Here is a 20,031-nt window from a genome sequence, read left to right as displayed (position 1 = left end):
GGGTCGAGCTTCATAACGTAATCTAATCTCAAGTGCTGCGCTAGCTTCCTATTGACCCTTGACACGTGTAGATGCATTCATTACCAAATATTAATTTTGATAAGAGATTTAGCAATGCAAGGACGTTGTATGTTGTTTATTGACTGAGGCAGGGTATAGTGCTACAAATATTTATTTACCGCTACTGTAATCAGTTTGACATATACTCACAAATAAAAACACTTTGAACTTTGTATATCAGTTGAATTTAGACTGTTTTTATTATCTTGAAGGAACCCTAGTACTAATCTGTCATCATGATGCCCCCAAATAGACAATTATTTGATGATCTAGGCCTTTCTGCGACATATTATTTTTCACTTAGTTGACGTAAAGCTAATATATATCTAGAAATCTCATATTTACTATATTTAATGAATGTATCATGAATATATAAATATATGAATTGTAGTTGTCTTCACAAGTAATGCTGTAATTCGATTAGCAGCGCGTCTGCCCTATATCCAAGACACGATGATTTTGTAGGGTACTACAAACCTACAACACTACTTGATTGCATTGACGATGATGTTTACAATTGCGAGTACATGCCATACGAGACCTGTTACAACAGTATGCTGTAAGCCCTGGACTTCTACCTTTAGTACTTAGATCTGGCAATAACAACAGAACTAGTGTTGATTTTTAGAGTACATTGCACTCTATTTAACCGGCGAGCATATTGTAGTCATGAGACACTACTAGAATCATATTCGGCTTAGATCTTGCGCGATCCTTTGATGAGCGTTCTAACGGTTTTATCAAGCCTCTGATTCCGTGCACTGGTATCTATTTGGGATTTGACCTAGTTGACTCGTCTTTTTAAGGATGTTCTCTTTCTGGTATTCCTCTAAGAATATTACATATTATCTGAACTTGGGTGCCTTTGGCCTAAAACGCCGTATGTTATAGTTCTTTTGTAAAAGCATGTGACTACTTCGTAGGAAGGGAAACATCTCAACTAGAAATCGAAAGAAGGGTTTGTATTTCCGATCCGTGCTCTTTTCGAATCAGGTATCTGCTATCAGTGACTGCCTGCAAATATTTTCTAAATATTACTCTTGTATGTACGTTTGCGTACGTTGTACCTTTGTATGTACATATATTGGCTTGCCCTGCAGTCCACATGGTTTCAAAGATTTTGAAGTGATTTCATTTATTTGTCTTATTGGAAAATCAAACAAACCCTCGGAGCAATTAACGAGTTTTATTGCTTTATCATGTGTGGTCGTTTGAGTTAAAGACTTCCAAGTTAATTTAGATACAAAGCCGTGGACCATGGCTGTTGGTTCGACGGTTTAGTTCCCTTAGTCGGCTTCACTAATTTAATTCGCGATTTTTCGGTACACAGGATCAGTAACTCCACTCTAACTGAACTACCGAAAAATCTTTTCATAAATTCTTTCTTTATTTACACAAAGGAAAGCTTCGTCAGACATATAATATCTACCACTAACGAAACCGATGTTTCCACTCCTATTGATCAATCATGGGTGACAATGCGGAAGGCCATATTAAATTAGTATTGTAGTCCTTTTAGTCATTCTGTGAAAGCACCTCCTACAAATACCATTCCGTTTCCGATAGTTATATTAATAGTAATGGAACTCTTTGAAATGGAACTAGAACGTTTGCGGTCAACGTATTATGATTTAAAACCCGCTGCTAAGATAATCTTCCAAAGTGGAGCTCGTTACTTACAGCATTTGAAGCTGAGTTTACAAGTTTCTGCCTGATTGATGTGAATAGAGCATTATAAATGCTTTTGTTAGTTCGGCCTTTTGAACGGAATGTGATAGAAGTTATGTTTTCTACGTGTTACTCTTAGTTCTGTGGTCTCTGTGTGACAGCTACTTAGTAGACGTTTTGAAATATAGATAATTTCTAGACTAGCGCAAAGGTTTCTCTTTGTGACAGGCCGCTATTTTGTAGCTATAGACTATAGTCAACATTAGAAGAGGATACAGGAGATGCTTTAGTATCCCCAAAAAGACTATCAAAACCTGACTAGTCATTCAAAACAGGGATTAAGTGCGATGATTTTTTCACTCATATATATTATAAAATGACAGTCGTAAACGAATTTGTATTTTACGTGTATTGATATTCTTATTCAGAAGAGAGAGTTTTAATCTTCTTTTCTTCTTTAAAACTGATGTCGATTGTCCTTGCCTCCCCCTCTCTCGTTTTGGTAAAGGATCTAGTTGGGCAAAGTATAACACAAGGTTTCACTCTGTGCTTTTCCCTGTGCACAGTTTCTTAACTGCCATTTTGCAGTTGGTTATACAGTTACGATCCCCAGAATGTATATAGGTAGGTTAGTTTTTTAGGTTCGTTCACGGCAAACAATTCCTTGTTTGTTATCGACCAAGACCAACATTTGTACACAACCAAGATTTACTGTAACTGCGTTTCGTTATCAATTTCGCGCCAAACCCGCCAATAGAAATTCAGCTGCTTATCGTCCTAAAAGGTGACACACAATTCGATCGATGACGTAGACTAACCGGGTCGCACATGGGTAATATCAGGACCATGCAGATCTTTAAAAAAATGTGAGTCCGACCAAGCAGACATCGAACAATAATGCGACCAATAAGACGTCCGCCACCGTATTAATGGTAGACCATGAGACAACGGTTGTTTGTCTAACAAGACAATGTTATTTCATTGTCATTTCAGAGGACGATACGATGCCGTCTCATAGGACGACACATTAGGGTCTCACGATACGACAAAATGTCGTCTTATCGAACAACGGAATGTAGTTCTACGGGGCGACGCAATATCTTCTCACGGGACGATACCACGGGATGACGCGATATCTTTCCACAGGATGACGTAACTCATCAGGACGACGCCTTGTCGTTTTACCGGACGACGCTTGGCGTTCCCCAGGGATGCCAAGTCGTCTCATGGGACGACGCTTTGTCGTCTCATGGGACGACGCTTTGTCGTCTCACGGGACGACGCCATGTCGTCTTACGGGACGACGCTTTATCGTCTCACGGGTCGACGCCATGTCGTCTCACGGGACGACGCCATGTTGTCTCACGGGACGACGCCATGTCGTCTCACGGGACGACGCCATGTCGTCTCACGGGACGACGCTTGTCGTCTCACAGGGCGACGTCATGTCGTCTCACGGGACGACGCCATGTCGTCTCACGGGACGACGCCATGTCGTCTCACGGGACGACACCATTTCGTCTCACGAGACGACACCATGTCGTCTCACGGGACGACACCATGTCGTCCCACGGGGCGACGCCATGTCATCTCACGGGACGACGCCATGTCGTCTCACGGGACGACGCTTGTCGTCCCAGAGGACGAAACCATGAGGCATAAGTACCCGTGTACTTTTTGTGACGGTGCCTGTAGTAAGGTCACTGCGTCTCGTCGCTGGGCCATGGGCACCGAGCGGAATGTCACGAAGTCGAAGGTATTCAAAACATTTTCACGATTTGAAATTTCTCGATCTTTAAACTTGCTTTGTAAACGTGTTGCTCGGCTGAGTTACAAAAGCGTACTGACGAGAAAGCAGCCGAGCGCTAGCAACCGGGCGACATTAGTACTTGAGTGGCGCGATAGATGGCGCTGCAAGTTGATAAATTCCCTTAATTAGGGCTGAGTTACAAGGGTGTTATCTCATTTGTGGTTCAAGCGGGAGGCAAGGATACCTGAATATTGATCTACACTCCATAATGCAAAGTATATAGCAAAGTACATGGAGACTGTATAAAGGAGCCAAATCTCTATGTATGGAAAGTGTCCATCAAAAAACAGTAATTAGGCGGCGCCACCATACACCGAAATACTACCAAAAACAACCTACGTAATTTGGTCGGGTTATTTGTTGCCTTATATGGTTCATGTTATACTCATGTCCCAGAGCCTAACTAGCGCCACCGGAGAGATTAGGAACTATTATTTAAAGCTTAACGCGGTCACTTTTGCAACAATTCTGCCATAAGAGATTGCGATCCTTTCTATACCATCCATACCAAAGTATGTAGACGACCAAGTTGCCATCGAAAAATAATAAATTAAATAATGAGATGCCAACCCTACCGTCAAAATGTCACTGATTAATTTTCAACTTCGCTTGGTGGAGTTGGTTGGTGGTTGTTTCTTGTTTTTTTTTTATTTGTGACTGGGTGCAGTTACTGAGTTTAACATAGAAATATGAAGGTTTTTTTCACGCTGCCGGTTCGGTTAGTCTGGTAATTTGTTCGGAATTACGAATTTTTGCTTTATTTCCTCGGATAAAAAGCCATTGCGATGGCAGAACTTGAATCTTTGAACCCCGACAGTCGTGTCGGAACCATTGGGTATATTAGTAAGGTTGATGTGGAATTGAATATAAAGAAGGAGGTTGAGATAAGGGTCAAACCCGAGCCACACGAATGCGTGACGTGCTCGAGCCGGGGCCGCGACGGACTTGATATCTACAACAGTAATACGGCTTCCGGCATCTCATTGTACGACTTCCTATACAAGTTTACACGCGTAGACTTCTCTGCAGCCGAAAATTGCCCAAAATATATGTGTAAGACTTGTTTTGAACTTATTAATGTCTTGGAAGCTGCAGAACTAGAATATCTTAAGCTCAAGCAAGCCTTTGAAGACATTCTTAGCAGAAATCCTTTATTTGACACAACATCCCATCCTGTTGAACTTGGCGCAGTAAAGACAGAAGTTTTTGATGAAATCTATAACACAAGGAATTTAGGTCCTGACTCTGAAGATGAACCACTTGCAGTTACTAAAAAGAAGAGACACCGAAAACCTGAAAAAACAAAAAAGAAGCTTTCAAAAAATGCACCTAAAAGAAAGCCAAAGAATGCAGTCAACATTGAAAGGTCTGTCTCTATATTTTATTATGAACTTAGCACATAAATTTAACGTTCAGTTTAAATCAGAGACTGTTAAAAATGTTTTTATTTTATTTGTGTACTAAAATTAACTGACATTTTTAAGATGTTATATATATTTAGAAATGTTAACAAAAACTACTGCGTAGGCAGTTATGCGATGCTGTATTTGTTTGACTATCTATCATAATAGTATATATCGATACCTCCTAAGTATACTGAGGCAACTACAAAATCACAACTTTACAGGAGAGCCGTGCAAAGGTATAATTTGATGTAACTAAATTATGCGTAAAGATAACTTCATGAAATCTGCATAAATAGAATTTCGATAAAAGTGGTAGTTTATGTCAGAGATGGGCATTAATCGATTAATCTTTTAGTTAACTAATCAATCGATTAAAAATATCAATCATCATTTTTTAATCGCGATTAATTTAGTTGCGATTAAATTAGTTGTGAGAATGTTCGACTAACAACTAAATTAGTTTTAGTTTCAATCGACTAAATTTCACGATTAAATCTATATTAAAACTACTTAGTCGCCCGTTTTTGCATTTTTTATCTTGCAATATGTAACTACAAGTACGTATGTATGTAACATACGGAGGTACTCGTATGTTGAAACTATGTTAGTTTGGGTTCCCCAGTTCTTATTTACCCTTAGATAAGAGAAATTTAATCCAATTTCAGAGAGATGCACTACTTTAGTAGCAAAATAATAGTGAGAACAGATCTCACTCCTTAGAAACTGTCAAAATATCGTAAGTAATACATGACTATTTTATTTTTAAACATCCGTTAAGATGTCCTAATCAGTCTGTCAACATAGCCATACCGAGGTATTCTATTCAATTTGCTTCTAACATTAGTCGCGAGAAAATAGTCTAACTAATTAGTCAATTACAAAATTTAGTTTTCCGAAATCAATCGGCAACTAATTTAGTTGCAACTTAATTAAAAAATGGTGTCAGTTGTATTCATATGCGTAGTTTTATTTTCGAAACTAACAGTAAGTATTTCAAACATAAATATGCAAAAAAACGATTTTCTCAAAAATGTCACTTGTCACAGTATACTTAGGAGGTATCAATATGATGTTTTCTTTGTATTTAAGTATTTATTGAATTATATCATATACATAGTTATGCTTGGTTTTAGTTGGCAGTGCAATGTGTGTGGTAAGAAAGGTGATACTGGTGGTATTGTTGCGGAGGCAGCCCACAAGTTGACTGTTCACACCTTGGTTGCAGCCGCAGCCCCTAGCCTCGAAAATGTTAAGAGAGAAGATTCAACAGATGGGTAATTATTTAAAATATTGCAAATTTTTGTGCTGCGATATTCATAATACTTATCAAAGTGATATTAAACTTCTAATTAACAAACTCTTGGTTGTCATGTAACTATTAGTTGTGTTATGGTTGTGTTTAAAATGAGTGACATTAATTTCTTTTTAATCTTTTATGTATATAAGTACATATAGAGGCGTTATTCATAAACGCGTTACTGGCCTGAATTAGCTATGAATCGTTTGCCTTTATCTGTCATTTTGACATGTATTTGTAAGAAAGGGATAAAAAAAATATTTAACTAAATCAGGCCCATAAAGTTTTAAGTTAGCAAAAATAGCCAATTAGTCGGCTCTCTTTGAGTTACGAAAAATGTGACATTTTATTAAGATATATCAGCCAACATTTATTATTCATTTGACAATTTGTTAACTTTACTCAAATACACTACAGGAACATTCATTCCAATTTTAATATGGAATTCATGTGTAATCTGTTGAATGGGTCATTTATTTATTGGGTTTACCAACAATATCATACCTAATTGCTGTAATGGCGGAAGTGTTTAAAATAATGTCGCAAGGTTTTCAATGTGTCAAGTGACCTACGAAAACTTTAGTGCAAATTATTGACTGTATGATGGCTTTCCTATGTCCGTTTGTCTGGTGTTCTCCTCTGCAGTTCGTATTTCTCAACCAATTATTGTGAAACGTTGTGAGAAAGTCCGATAGTTGCTTAGAATTTATTGTGGATTCAGTTTTTGGATTTTTTTAATGTTGGAGTTATATCATCAGGTACACGAGGTTCACAGAGCCACTAGTCATATGAAAGTCAGGTAGTTATATTGCCGTAGTCCAGAGAATATTTCATAATTGGCTACAATTACAATCGTAATAATATAGTATCGTCGTAAGTACCCCTCTTTTTACTATAATGTGTGTTTTTTAGGTGGTTTAAAATGGCTACCTTACAAATGACAGGTCTCTTAAGGTGCAGTAGGTTCAGAAAACGGATTAAAAAAACTCATAGCGCTTTTTTGGATCACAATATGGCTGCCATAAATTTAATTAGCAATCTTGAGGCCTTTCTCTAGGGACTTGAGCGATTCGAATCTTGTTTTTGACTTTTGCTCGATACAAAAAAATCACTAAAATAGGTCTAAATTGCTCTTTATAAAATTACGATAAATTTTGCACAAATGCTAAACATATGAAAATTATTTCTAAAAATGAGCAATATTATGCTTGAAGGAACTCAATGATTACTTTTTATTTTTAAATCAAGAAATTCAAATTAAAAAACATGATATCCGCGCTCCCGGGCACGCACTTCCATACTTACTTATAATAAAAATTGAGAGTGCACTATTCACCAACAAACTGTCTACAGTTTGGCGAAACTTTTGTATACCTAGACATAAGTATATTTTTTGAAATAAATAAATTAAAAAAATCTTGCTTACGCTTACGCTCAGTGAGAGTTAGAGAAGAACACGAACTTACTGAACCTTAAGAAAAGTCTATGTTGCTCAAAGAGATTGGGATTGGATTGATATAGCCGACTAAACGGCTGTCCGATCGCCGATTAGTCGGCTAGTCGGTCAAATCAATAGTTGGTACATGACTCGTACCCTATATCCTTTTACTAAAAAAAAGCACAATTTGTTAATTTTGATGGCAGAGTACTTACTCCCATAGAACCAAAAATCTGCTGTAGGAAATTAAAGTGTTCAACTGTCTTGGTAGTCACGAAATCGATTTCTATTGACGTCCTGCCACTGCACGCTAAAGACTGCATAAAATTAAAGTGTTCAACTGTCTTGGTAGTCACGAAATCGATTTATATTGACGTCCTGCCACTGCACGCCAAACTTTTTTTTAAATGAAATAGGAGGCAAACGAGCAGACGGATCACCTGATGGTAAGCGATTACCGCCGCCCATGGACACCCGCAACACCAGAGGGGTTGTAAGTGCGTTGCCGGCCTTTAAGATGGGAATACGCTCTTTTCTTGAAGGTTTGAAGGTCATATCGGTCCGGAAATACCGCAGGCGACAGTTCATTCCACAGTTTAGCTGTGCGAGGCAGGAGGAGAAGACTGCATAAAATTAAAGTGTTCAACTGTCTTGGTAGTCACGAAATCGATTTCTATTGACGTCCTGCCACTGCACGCTAAAGACTGCATAAAATTAGCCTTACCTTAGATACTATTTTATTATTATGGGAAATTATATTATTTTGATTACTTATATAGGGTGGGCCAATGATAAATGCATTTTAACGAAAGACGTCGATACGAAAAGAGAATTTATCACTGGCCCACCCTATACAAAGATATAGTTTTAAACTTATTTTACACTGCTACTGCAACAAAGGGATCATTTTGCTCAGGAATTAGGGAGCTTAGCCACAGAATAACTAATAGTACTACCGGCTTGGCCACAGAATAACTATGGCTTGGCATTGAAAAATGTAAATACCTACTGTTTGCCTCATACATTTCGTATGGTTTGGTTACATAAAGTCTGCAACCATGAAGTTGTAAATTGTGACTGATAACGCGTTTCAAAATATTTAATAGATATTTTATTTTACTAGAAGACCAACAGCTTTTTACAAACAGTATAGACTTATAACTAGGATACAATCATGAAGCCAATAATAGGTCTCCCTAACAGATACAAATGAAAAAAGAAAACGGATTTGCTTAGGCACTAGGTAGGTAGGTAAAAAATGGTGTGTTTCTGTGCGCGCGCGTGTGTGTGTGTATATATATGTATACTTCTTAGGTTATTTCTTTTTATAATTAAAAAAATGATTTATTCAGTAACTTAATGACTTAAAAATATGCAGGTTGGTGTCTCTTTTTCAGTATGTACTACTGTAATAAACCATGTACTAATTTTCCAGAACACACAGTCCAGATTACAGTAACGGCTTTGATACTGCTAGTGACAGTTTGTTCAAAATTGAAATGGGTGATTTCGAGGAGGATGATGATGACAGCGACAGCTATATTCCGGATGATATTAGCACAGGCGAGGTCCCTCGTAAAAGATCGCGAATACTATCGTCAAAGAAGAGAAAACGACGCGAGGACAAAGTCATGCATCAGTGTGATCAGTGTGATTTGAAATACTCATCTATGGGTATGTAATTTTTAAATTGTGGTATTTCCTATAAAAAGGGACCTTATTGCGCTTACGCCATTATAAACGATGCTCCTATATAAATACAATGCCGCGCGACGCTGTGCGGCTTAAGCGCCATCGACAATAAGGTCCCTTTACATAAAAAAATGCCCCAATTTATGTTTAAAGAAATGAAAAACATGATCTGTTTTGCCTTTTGAGTTTGCTTTAAAAAACCATAGGTCCAAAGTTATGTAAAGTTCTAAGGACTTTCATCACTTTCTCACTTTAGCATTGTGGGTCTAAGCAAAGAGAATTAAGTAGATATAGAGTGCTCACTCCAGACATCAGATGTTACCAAAAATACTATTATTTTCGTAGTCGACATCTAGCGTCAAGTAGCGGAATTATTATACTGCTATTCGACAATAGATGTTGCGACGGACGGAAAGTCAACGATTTTCAGAGAATATTAAACATAAATTAATTTTGAACAAGCAGAAACGTCTGCGATCGATGCTATTAAGCTTAGAATAAATTTAAAAGTGGAAAAATTACTGCCTTGGGTGAGACTTGAAAATTAATTTAGAATGGGTAGCACATCGTAACTGGTGAATTTCCAATATGACTTGGAACTCCGGTGGCCGTTTAAGAAGTGTAACACTCTTACGGTAGATGTGGTAGTGGGAAGATTTGCTGACTATGGATGAGGTCTTGGTGGCTTAGTTGGCAGAGCGCTGGAGTATCGATCCAGAGGCCGTGAATTCAAGTCTCACCCAAGGCAGTAATTTTTCCACTTTTAAATTTAATATTAAACATATTAATAACGGGTCACTCACGTATTTTAAGTCGAAAAGGTCGACATGTTCACTCCGTACCGAGGAGCGTCATCGGGAGCTTGCGTCGACGGTGACGGACCGGCGCAGACTGCGGGCCGCAGCCCTCCGCGCCCGATGACGAGGGTAGTTTCTGCCCCCCCCTGCCGCCACCGGCGCCCGCGCCGAGTTATCGGGCGCGGAGGGCTGCGGCCCGCAGTCTGCGCCGGTCCGTCACCGTCGACGCAAGCTCCTGATGACGCTCCTCGGTACGGAGTGAAACATGTCGACCGTTTTCTACTTAAAATACGCGAGTGACCCGTTATTAATATGTCTATGTCTCACGGAAGTTTTGTTATTAAAAGATTTTTAGAGAATTAACCGGAACTCTATTTTCAACTCAACTCCTTCTTCTTATAATGTCAGTTGTAAATTATTGAGCAATACACTTTTCGTCAGTCGCGACACAAGTGACATCTAGTGTCGAGTAGCAGTACTGTTCTCTTTGGTCTAAGGAAAGAGCTGAGCTCATTATTTGAGTCGCTTAACTTCAAACTCGGGTAAATCCATCCGTCAAATTATGTGATTTTTGGTTGGTATTAAGAAAAGGTAATAGTGTAGATATTTGCAGAGAGGGTCGAATCTATTTACCCGAGTTTGAAGTTAAGCGAGACATTTAGTCTGCTGTTGATACTGTTGGTAAGTCGAGACAGTCTCTTTTGTAATGTCAGATCCTTTACACATTGTATATGCGGAGTAAAATGTGGACAAAATTCCATATCGTATTAAATAAAATCAACATCTTATTTTTTATAAATAAGATAAGATAAGATAAAATTTATTTCATTTATAAATATCCAAAGATAAAAACAATCATAATACGCTTAAATAGTTAGTTAAATACCATAAATGTACAATCATGGTTTAGAAAAGTAGACATAAAATATAAGATCTTGTAAGCAAAAATTGTAACATCAATACCTAAACTAAGTAATTTAATACTTGTATCTTAGGTATTAAATTAAATTGAATTATTAACTATATTAAATATTCATGTTCTTTAATAATGTATTTAATAACTTTACATGCAAGATAAAGTTTACTAAAATGCGAAATTTTTAATAGCAGTTATGGTACTTTAAAGCCATCGGCGTCGAAAACACAAATGTTGCCATTTTTTTTTTATTACAATTTTATCTTCCCTAGGAAAGCTTTTTTTAGGAAATAGTACTGGAGACATTACATACAGTTTCGCAACGGTGTTCTTCTAGATTTACCATAATTTCAAGAGAAAGAATCTAATGCCCATGAATCTTACTGGATTAATTGACACATATATAGACTTTTAATCGGCAGTTAGTTATAATTTTTTGGTTTACTTTTTACATGTCCAAAACTTTGTCCAGATTTCACTCTGCATACGTTAGTTCATGAATTTAGAGCCGGAAAAGTGGGCAAACTGATTTTTAACGCCCTAGGGACAGGGACGGATACAACGCCGCGAGGCTCCAGCCATGGCGTAACATGTTTAACTTCATTTATAGTAGGTACATATGGTGCTATTTTACTACCGCACCTCACTAGTCCGATAGTTGGCACATTACGTGACTATGTCGAAAATTTTAAGGGCCATATGTACTGTAAAACGTTGTACGATACATGTGTGAATAGGTAATTCGCAACTCGTGTCGATTTAAAACACTCCCTTCCGGCGTGTGTTACTTTATCGCCCCTTGTTGCGAATTTCCTATTTTTCGCACTTGTATCGTAATGTATGTATTGTTGTGTCTCTGTGTGCAGTGAGGCTCCAGCAGCACAAGCGAAAGCACGACGACTCGAAGCCACCGTACATTTGCGAGGTTTGCGGTGCTCACTACAAGCACAAGCGCGCATGTGATATACATGTCGCTCTTCATAAAGGTAACTAAGTATTAACTACTGATTTCAATATAAACGGTGTATTGTTGTCTTAAATAATTTTAAAAGCAAAAGCTTTGCCTTTTCATGTGCCACGTTATTGTTTTTATAGTTTACTATTGTTATACAGTCAAATCTGAGTAAGTAATCACCTAATACTTAATTGAAATTGAAATTATACCGCCAACTATACTTACTATACTTAACTATCCTATACTTAACTCTAGAAAAAATAATATGTTTTCTTTATTTTGCGGGGTTAGAAATGCTCTAGATAGATCAAAAATTATTTTGTGTGTTGAGAAGGATCGCTCCAGGTCCACTGGTGTTAAAGTTACATTCTCGAGAAGGTTTGCCTGGAAAACCGATTCCAATGCAAAGTCATAACATTGAAATCGGGATTCCGGGATTTAACACTTCTTATAGTTTATCTAAAAGACTGTCTGTAGCCCAACAAAGTAATACTATAAGCAAAGATAGATATAACTCCGTAATAGATGGATACAGTCTAAGGAAAAAACGTGCCTCGAAAATCACGAAAATTTGATTCTCGATCAGATGGCGCCACTAGTTTTTTTATTTTATTTATTATAAACTGATCGGCAATTGGCCCTAGTCACACCTGATGGAAAGTGAAGACAGGGCCTAAGATTGAGCTCACCGGTTCAGTAACAGCCTATTCACTCTTGTTTTAAAGAGACCCAGGTCATATTGATCAGGAAATACAGATGGCGGGAGCGCATTCCATTCCTTAGCTGTCCGTACCAAAAAGGAGGCTTACTCTCGTATGGAGGGCGTTGACGGTTTCGTTTGTTATTCATAATTTTAACGCATATCCGTTAAAGAACATGGGTCAAAAACATATAAAAATAATTAATGCAAATAAAAAAATCATTCATCCATATTTAAATACATTTTAACGTGTTTTTATAAATCTTCGTTTTTAGTTTTAAAGTATGTCGATAGATGGCAGTGAATTTACAGTGGCTACAAAATTTACTATGACAGTACCGCTCTATCTTATTATATCCTCTTTGCTATAGTAAGTATGTGCTTGGTCAACAACTTGTTAAGAATCTCTATCACTAGTGCCCCAATATTTTTCTCGATTGATTAGACCGAGTTAATTTCATAGGCATTTTTTTACAACATGAAGTTTACTTATTAAATTGATGCGAAAAAAAAGATAGGATCACTCGTGCGTTTGTCTGTCTGTCCGTCTGTAACAGCCTATTTTAATATATTGTGTAATATATCAAATAAAAGAGCAAACTTTGAGAATCTCAAATATATTTTTTTGTAATTGTAAAATAATTAGTTTTGAAATTATTTAAGAAAATAGGCAAAAATTACCATGAAAGAGCTCACTGTGAGAATTACAAAATTTGTAATACGAATTATTTTAAAATTACCAAAGATATATATTTAATAGAAATCTCAACTTTATTTTGTAATTTTCTCATTTACCCCCCAAAAGTGGCCTCCATGTTTAAAATTCATTTGTTTGCGTTACATGCCCGTCTTTGGGTCACAAACTTACATACGTGTACCACATTTAAACTTAATTGGTTTATCTCCGAAACTACTGTCTAAATTTTTTACCTATAGATGACAGGAAGACCTATTAGAAATGTGCAGTCATGCCTGATTCGGACTTAATTACGTAGTCTTTGATCCGACCCCTATGGTTTTTTTTTATTATGCTGAGGTAAAAAGTTGATTAAGAAAATATAAAAAAAAATACCATTCCCCCCCTCCCCCCCTTATCTCCGAAACTACTGGGTGTAAAATTCTGAAAAAAATACAATAAACAGTTCTATAAGTTAAGTACCTCTGAATAATAAATATTCATCATCATCATCATCATCATGTCAGCCGATAGACGTCCACTGCTGGACATAGGCCTCCCCCAAGGCTCGCCACTCCGACCGATCCTGTGCCGCTCGCATCTACCGAATTCCCGCGACCTTCACCAGGTCGTCGCTCCATCTCGTTTGGCAGTTCGTTTTTATAAATATTATTAATATTATTTATAGGGAACATACTTACACAAATTGATTAAGTCCCACGGTAAGCCCAAGAAGGTGTTGTGGGTACTCAGACAACGATATATATAATACTTATACAAATACTTAATTAAATACATAGGAAACATCCATGACTCAGGAAAAAATATCTGTGCTCATCACACAAATAAATGCCCTTACCGGAATTCGAACCCAGGACCATCTGCTTCACAGGCAGGGTACAGGGGCTACCCACTAGGCCAGACCGGACGTCTATAGATTATAGGAAAACCTATAAGAACACTGATTAAAATTTTCACGAATGTTACACATTATTCAATTGTAAAACGGGACTTAATCGCGTATTTAAATATTTGAGTCCTATGAGACCACGGCGACAACGCTGTCCTCGAAACGTCGAAGGTAAATCTTAAAACTTAAATACGCGATTAAGTCCCGTTTTACAATTTAATAACCTATAAAAAATGTAAGAGATATTTAACAAAAATGTATGTATTTCAAAGTATATTGTGATATTATCAAAAGATAGGAATCATATGACGATATATCATATGCGACCGGTCTGGCCTAGTGGGTAGTGACCCTGCCTGTAAAGCCGAAGGTCCTGGGTTAGAATCCCGGTAAGGGCATTTATTTGTGTGATGAACATAAATATTTGTTCCTGAGTCATGAGTGTTTTGTATGTATATATGTATGTATTTATCTATATACCTATAAGTATGTATATCGTCGCCTAGCACCCATAGTACAAGCTTTGCTTAGTTTGGGGCTAGGTTGATGTGTGTAAGATGTCCCTTAATATTTATTATTATTTATTATTATTAATTTATTTATTGTTTGAATGAAATAATAATAAATGCTTTTATAATTATTTTATTTTTAAACCTATACGAATATGTAGTGTATGGTACCTAAAGTAACATGGCAAGTTTTCAATATTTGTGCGTATGCATTTCATCTGCAAATCTCAGAGCAATTTGCTTCGTCTACAATTATACTAGACCGTTTATCTGTGACCTAATTCCTTACAATAAGGTTTATGAACCATCACTTCTTTAACATTGTTTACGATGCTACGAGTAGATAACTACTAACTAGTATAATAACTTACTACTATTAAATTGTCAAAAACCTGTTAAAGGTACCTACAGTATGTATAAGTTACTCTATGGTTTACTAAAAAGGCTAGTGCTGCACTCTGGTGGCAGAACATTACAGAAATATTCCCTAATGACACTACTTTCCTAAATCCGTTCATAGAATTATGAGTCATCACTATAAACACCGCGCATAAGGGTCATTTTAGCTCTGAATCCGTCGTTTTAACGCAAACTCAGCGCCATCTCTATTGGCGGTACATTCAATTAGAATTTAATTTATTTAATTATTTTCACTAAACACCATTATAAGCAACTTCACTCACGTTTCACGTCGAAAAAACATTGTTTAAAATCTTGTGATGTACGGAACCCTTGCAACGTGAGTCCGACTCGCACTTGGCCGGTTTATTTAATAGATATGACATCAATCGACTTTAGGTTTGTAACAATATTTTTTGTCCTAATTTTTAGTGTTCCCTACAAAACTTTGTTCACGGAACACTTATGGGATCACTTCAGTCTTGTAAATCAGTTAAGTAGTAGTAGTAGTAAATCACTTTATTGTACAAAAAAAAAATTGTGCAAATTGTGTTTACACTACGTAAATGCGTTTTTCTCAGACACCGTTTGACGTAGATAGCTAATATTTGGAACAGTTATAGCAATTACCACCACTAATATTGTGAATAAGTCAAAACCGCTTATATCTTATTATTAAGTATTTTGTGTTTATTAACCCTGTATAGAGTCTGCAGAAAGAGAATGCCCATAGTCCATACATTCTACGACCCTTCTCTTTCTGCAGAGACTAACAACATAAATCATGACATTTAGTATAACGTTTTATTTTTAGACTGTCTTTGACTTCGAAAAAATATTTTAGCATATGACGACTCCATGGATTCTAGAACCACGATAAGCATCCAAAAGTCCCAAGCCTATTTATTTACATACAAAATAATCGTATTAAACTAAATATTTCTTTGTTATTATTATACCTATATACATAAAATGAAACAAATCACAATATTTCACTAAAAATGTTTTTGATGTAAGTTTTTTTGTAATCATTTATGTCCAGCTATTATTTTAATAAATAGTACACGTATTTTGTTTATAATAACGTACATACTTGCTGTGTTTTTATTGACTTTTTTAAGTAAGACAGACCTCTCCTGAGACTGCACTGCAAGCTAGAAACGCTTATTGTGACAAACTTCTAGGAGAGAGATCGGGGTCCCTAAAGCTCTCACTTACCCCATGTTCGCCGTAACAAAATGCGCTGGTACTGAGACTACTGAGACTTGCACATTATAAGGGGCATTTATTATTGTCCAAGTAGACATTAATAAATGCCCCTTATAATGTGTGCTCATTTTAAAAGGTAAAATAAAATAAGCTAAATTTGTTTTTAGGTATTAGTGACTGGAAATGTGAAGAATGTAATAAGCTCTTCCCATCTAAAGGTGCACTGCATAGACACAATAATATACACACCGGGAAACCCAATTATCAGGTAAGCCAATTTACAATATCTATACGTAGTAATTATACAAATTATTAATAGTTTTTTTTACGTTTAAGCTGTCAACTTAATAGCAAATCCCTATGAACCTATAAACGGACAGCAACGCAAATGAGATCAGCGGCTTCGGTATCCTCTTAGCATCAGGATTTTTGTTTCAACACAGGACAACATCAATTCACCGTACATTGCTGGTCTAACAAGTACCTAAACATTGATGATGTGAAATAGGTATAAAGTACGATTACAATCTGCCTAGGATTCTTCGCTTCTTGGTTTTTAACAACTAGGTTCGTTTTTTACGTAGAATGCATAAAATTATAGGTTACATAAAAAAAACAGATAGTGCTATTAGTGCCTTTTCTCGAAAAATCTTCTAGAAATCGATTATCGCTCATGTCATCTCTGATATGGGTGAATAAAGTATCAATGCATTCAGTTTGATGTCCTGAAGACAAATAACATATGAGATGACAAGCGCGAAAGTGGTGGGGGTAGTTGCTGTGACGTCATAAAGTCGGCAGTACAAAGGTTTTAACTTTTTCTTTTAAACCTTATTAGAAACCGAATAGCGTCGTTCTGGAACAGGGTACGAATTTCTAATAATAGGCTTATTCTGACAGTAAATGAAAACAGTGAGTAGATCACAAATACATAACATACTGTAACATTTTCACGAATTGGTCTAACAAATTATTAGAAAACGTTCAAAATATTTTTTATAATGTTAATATCCAAAGAGGAATAAAAAAACCGGCCAAGTGCGAGTCGGACTCGCGCACCGAGGGTTCCGTACATTACATAATTTTAACAATGAATTTTTATGTGAAACAAGCTAAAGGTAAATTGCGGTTTACAATTTATGACGTATTTGTCCCGAATTTACGCGATTCTTAATAAAAGGTGAGTGACAACCTTTAGCGTGAGATTTTGACATTGGTAACACTGTACAGACAATTTTGGCGGGAGAGAAAAATAACTTGACATTCTAATTGACAGAGAGGAAGGAACGCGTTTTTCTAAGCGGCCTTTAATACTATATAGAACTAATAGAAGATTAAGAACCTGTTATGGCTTTGAGATAGTGGGTAAGAGTTTAACCAGAAGATCCCCCTGGTGAGTGCTTATATTTCATTAACTATGACGAGAGAAATACGTTGAGAGGTTATGTAAAAGTAAGATTATGGTGGCAAGGGAAGGTCTATTGGGGAAGGTGGTAGGACCTCCAGGGACCTGCGGGTCCCACATAAGACGGTGAGAGTAGAGAAACCGTGTTGGCAATGAGTTGGATCCATTACGAGAGGATTCACCACTATAAGTGGCTCTTGATCTGAATCATGGTGCCATCTACGGCTCTCACCTATAGTATTTATTGAGCTCATGAAAGCTATTAACCTCTCAGCGTAAGTTACTCAAGTTCTTGTCGCACATATAGGAAATGAGGGAAAATATAAACAATATGATAAATTATAATATGTCTATTTATCATCTAATTGAGCATGATGTGGCGACAAAATGGTGGAGAGATGCTGAGATAATATTAAATTTGTTTTCCCATAAACCAGTAAAGTATAGGAAATTATAATTTAAATTATTCATCTAAGAACTCAGTTTTCAGCAATATTCATGAGTCATAGTAAAGGATATGCTGAAGTATTTGCGTTTGATAGCCCTTAGTAGGCATAGTTGAAGCAGTAACAAACATGCATCAATGATGAGCGCATGTAAAGTATTTGTAGTTAACAAGAACCTTGTATTAGGTACCGCTGAAGTAGTGGCATTTATGAGTCCTTAAGAGTAAAGGGCATAACATTAAGAGCCTTGTATTAGGCACTGCTAAAGTATCTGCATTTATGAGTCCTTAAGAGCAAAGGGCATAATATTAAGAGCCTTGTATTAGGCACTGCTAAAGTATCTGCATTTATGAGTCCTTAAGAGCAAAGGGCATAATATCAAGAGCCTTGTATTAGGCACTGCTAAAGTATCTGCATTTATGAGTCCTTAAGAGCAAAGGGCATAACATTAAGAGCCTTGTATTAGGCACTGCTAAAGTATCTGCACTTATGAGTCCTTAAAGAGTAAAGGGCATAGTATTAACTAAGAACCTTGTAATAGGTACCGCTGAGGTAGTAGCATTAATGAGTCCTGTATGGGACATAGCAGTGAACAAGAACCTTGCACTAGGTAATACAGTTGATATTAGCAAAATTGTGTCTATTGCAGTGGACAATAAGAATTATCAAGTCAAAAGATTCCTTCAAAAACTAAAGTCCTTTTAATTTGCCTTATATATAAATTAAATTAAAATGTCAAGATCTCCTGTGTTGAAACTTTACCAACAATAAGAGTGTTTGATAGAAAAAGAATCGATTAAAATAAAGGTTTCATATTAGAGAAATGAATATTTTTTCTCTCTCTCTCCTTCTGCAGCTCTCTCTTCTAAGGATTGTATTTTTGGATGTGTTGTTATAAGACTTTCGAAGAAATTTGTGTGTTATTAAGATAAGTTTGGCATGACGTGTTACAAATGTTACAATACAATAAAAAAACCGGACAAGTGCGACTCGGACTCGCCCACCGAGGGTGTCGTACTTTTTAGTATTTGTTGTTATAGCGGCAACAGAAATACATCATCTGTGATAATTTCAACTGTCTAGCCATCACAGTTCTTGAGATACAGCCTGAGGTTCCGAGATATCAAATGAGAATAATAACATTAATAACCTTTATGTTTGTTGTTTTACTTAATTCAAGATGAATTTTAATAAATTATCGATTATGCGATGGATAATCGATTTATTTTGTACTATAGTGAATACGTAAAACCGCAAATCGACGATTCGTTCATTAAGCAATCGATTTGGTAATCGATATAAAATCTTGCACTGGTAACACTTGAGACTTTGTTTTCATTGTGACTTTTTGGCGGGAAGTCGAAAAAAGCGGGCGATTTAATTTTTCCGAAATTTTCTGAAATTGATTTCTCTGTATATATTAGTTTAATTTAGGTGTAAATAATAAATTTGTGTACATAGAACATTGTGTAAATAAAAATGGGTGAAGAAACCGGCGGGGGCGAGCCCCCCGGTGATAAAGAACCGAAAGAACGTAAGAAACGAAAGTTGGCGGCTTCGGACCTTACCGCGAACTATAAAATGTTTGTTAAACCTAATTACAAGCGACAATTCCCAGACAATCACAGTGCAGAGTGCGTCGTGTACGTGGAATCGCAGGAAAACGATAAGTTAGGCAATAGGAATCCCATCACTTTGACTAAACTATTCACGGACAATGTTAAAGGAATAGTTGGCG

At 36.7% G+C, this 20,031-nt stretch overlaps 1 protein-coding gene across 1 annotated transcript in view; it reads left to right on the top strand.

Moving 5' to 3' along the window:
• Window positions 1-4,150: 4,150 nt before the first annotated feature.
• Window positions 4,151-20,031, top strand: part of LOC134754265 (zinc finger protein 37 homolog) — a 94,394-nt gene continuing 78,513 nt past the window's right edge. Inside the window, exons 1-5 of the mRNA XM_063690480.1 lie at window positions 4,151-4,904; window positions 6,078-6,218; window positions 9,115-9,353; window positions 11,951-12,070; window positions 16,610-16,710. Of these exons, the coding sequence (XP_063546550.1) occupies window positions 4,324-4,904; window positions 6,078-6,218; window positions 9,115-9,353; window positions 11,951-12,070; window positions 16,610-16,710 (1,182 nt within the window). The 5' untranslated portion in view covers window positions 4,151-4,323. The remainder of the gene's footprint in view (window positions 4,905-6,077; window positions 6,219-9,114; window positions 9,354-11,950; window positions 12,071-16,609; window positions 16,711-20,031) is intronic.

This window comes from Cydia strobilella, chromosome Z (assembly GCF_947568885.1).
Source record: "Cydia strobilella chromosome Z, ilCydStro3.1, whole genome shotgun sequence".
In the NCBI taxonomy this organism is placed as follows: domain Eukaryota; kingdom Metazoa; phylum Arthropoda; class Insecta; order Lepidoptera; family Tortricidae; genus Cydia; species Cydia strobilella.
This window is presented reverse-complemented; position numbering and strand designations above follow the sequence as displayed.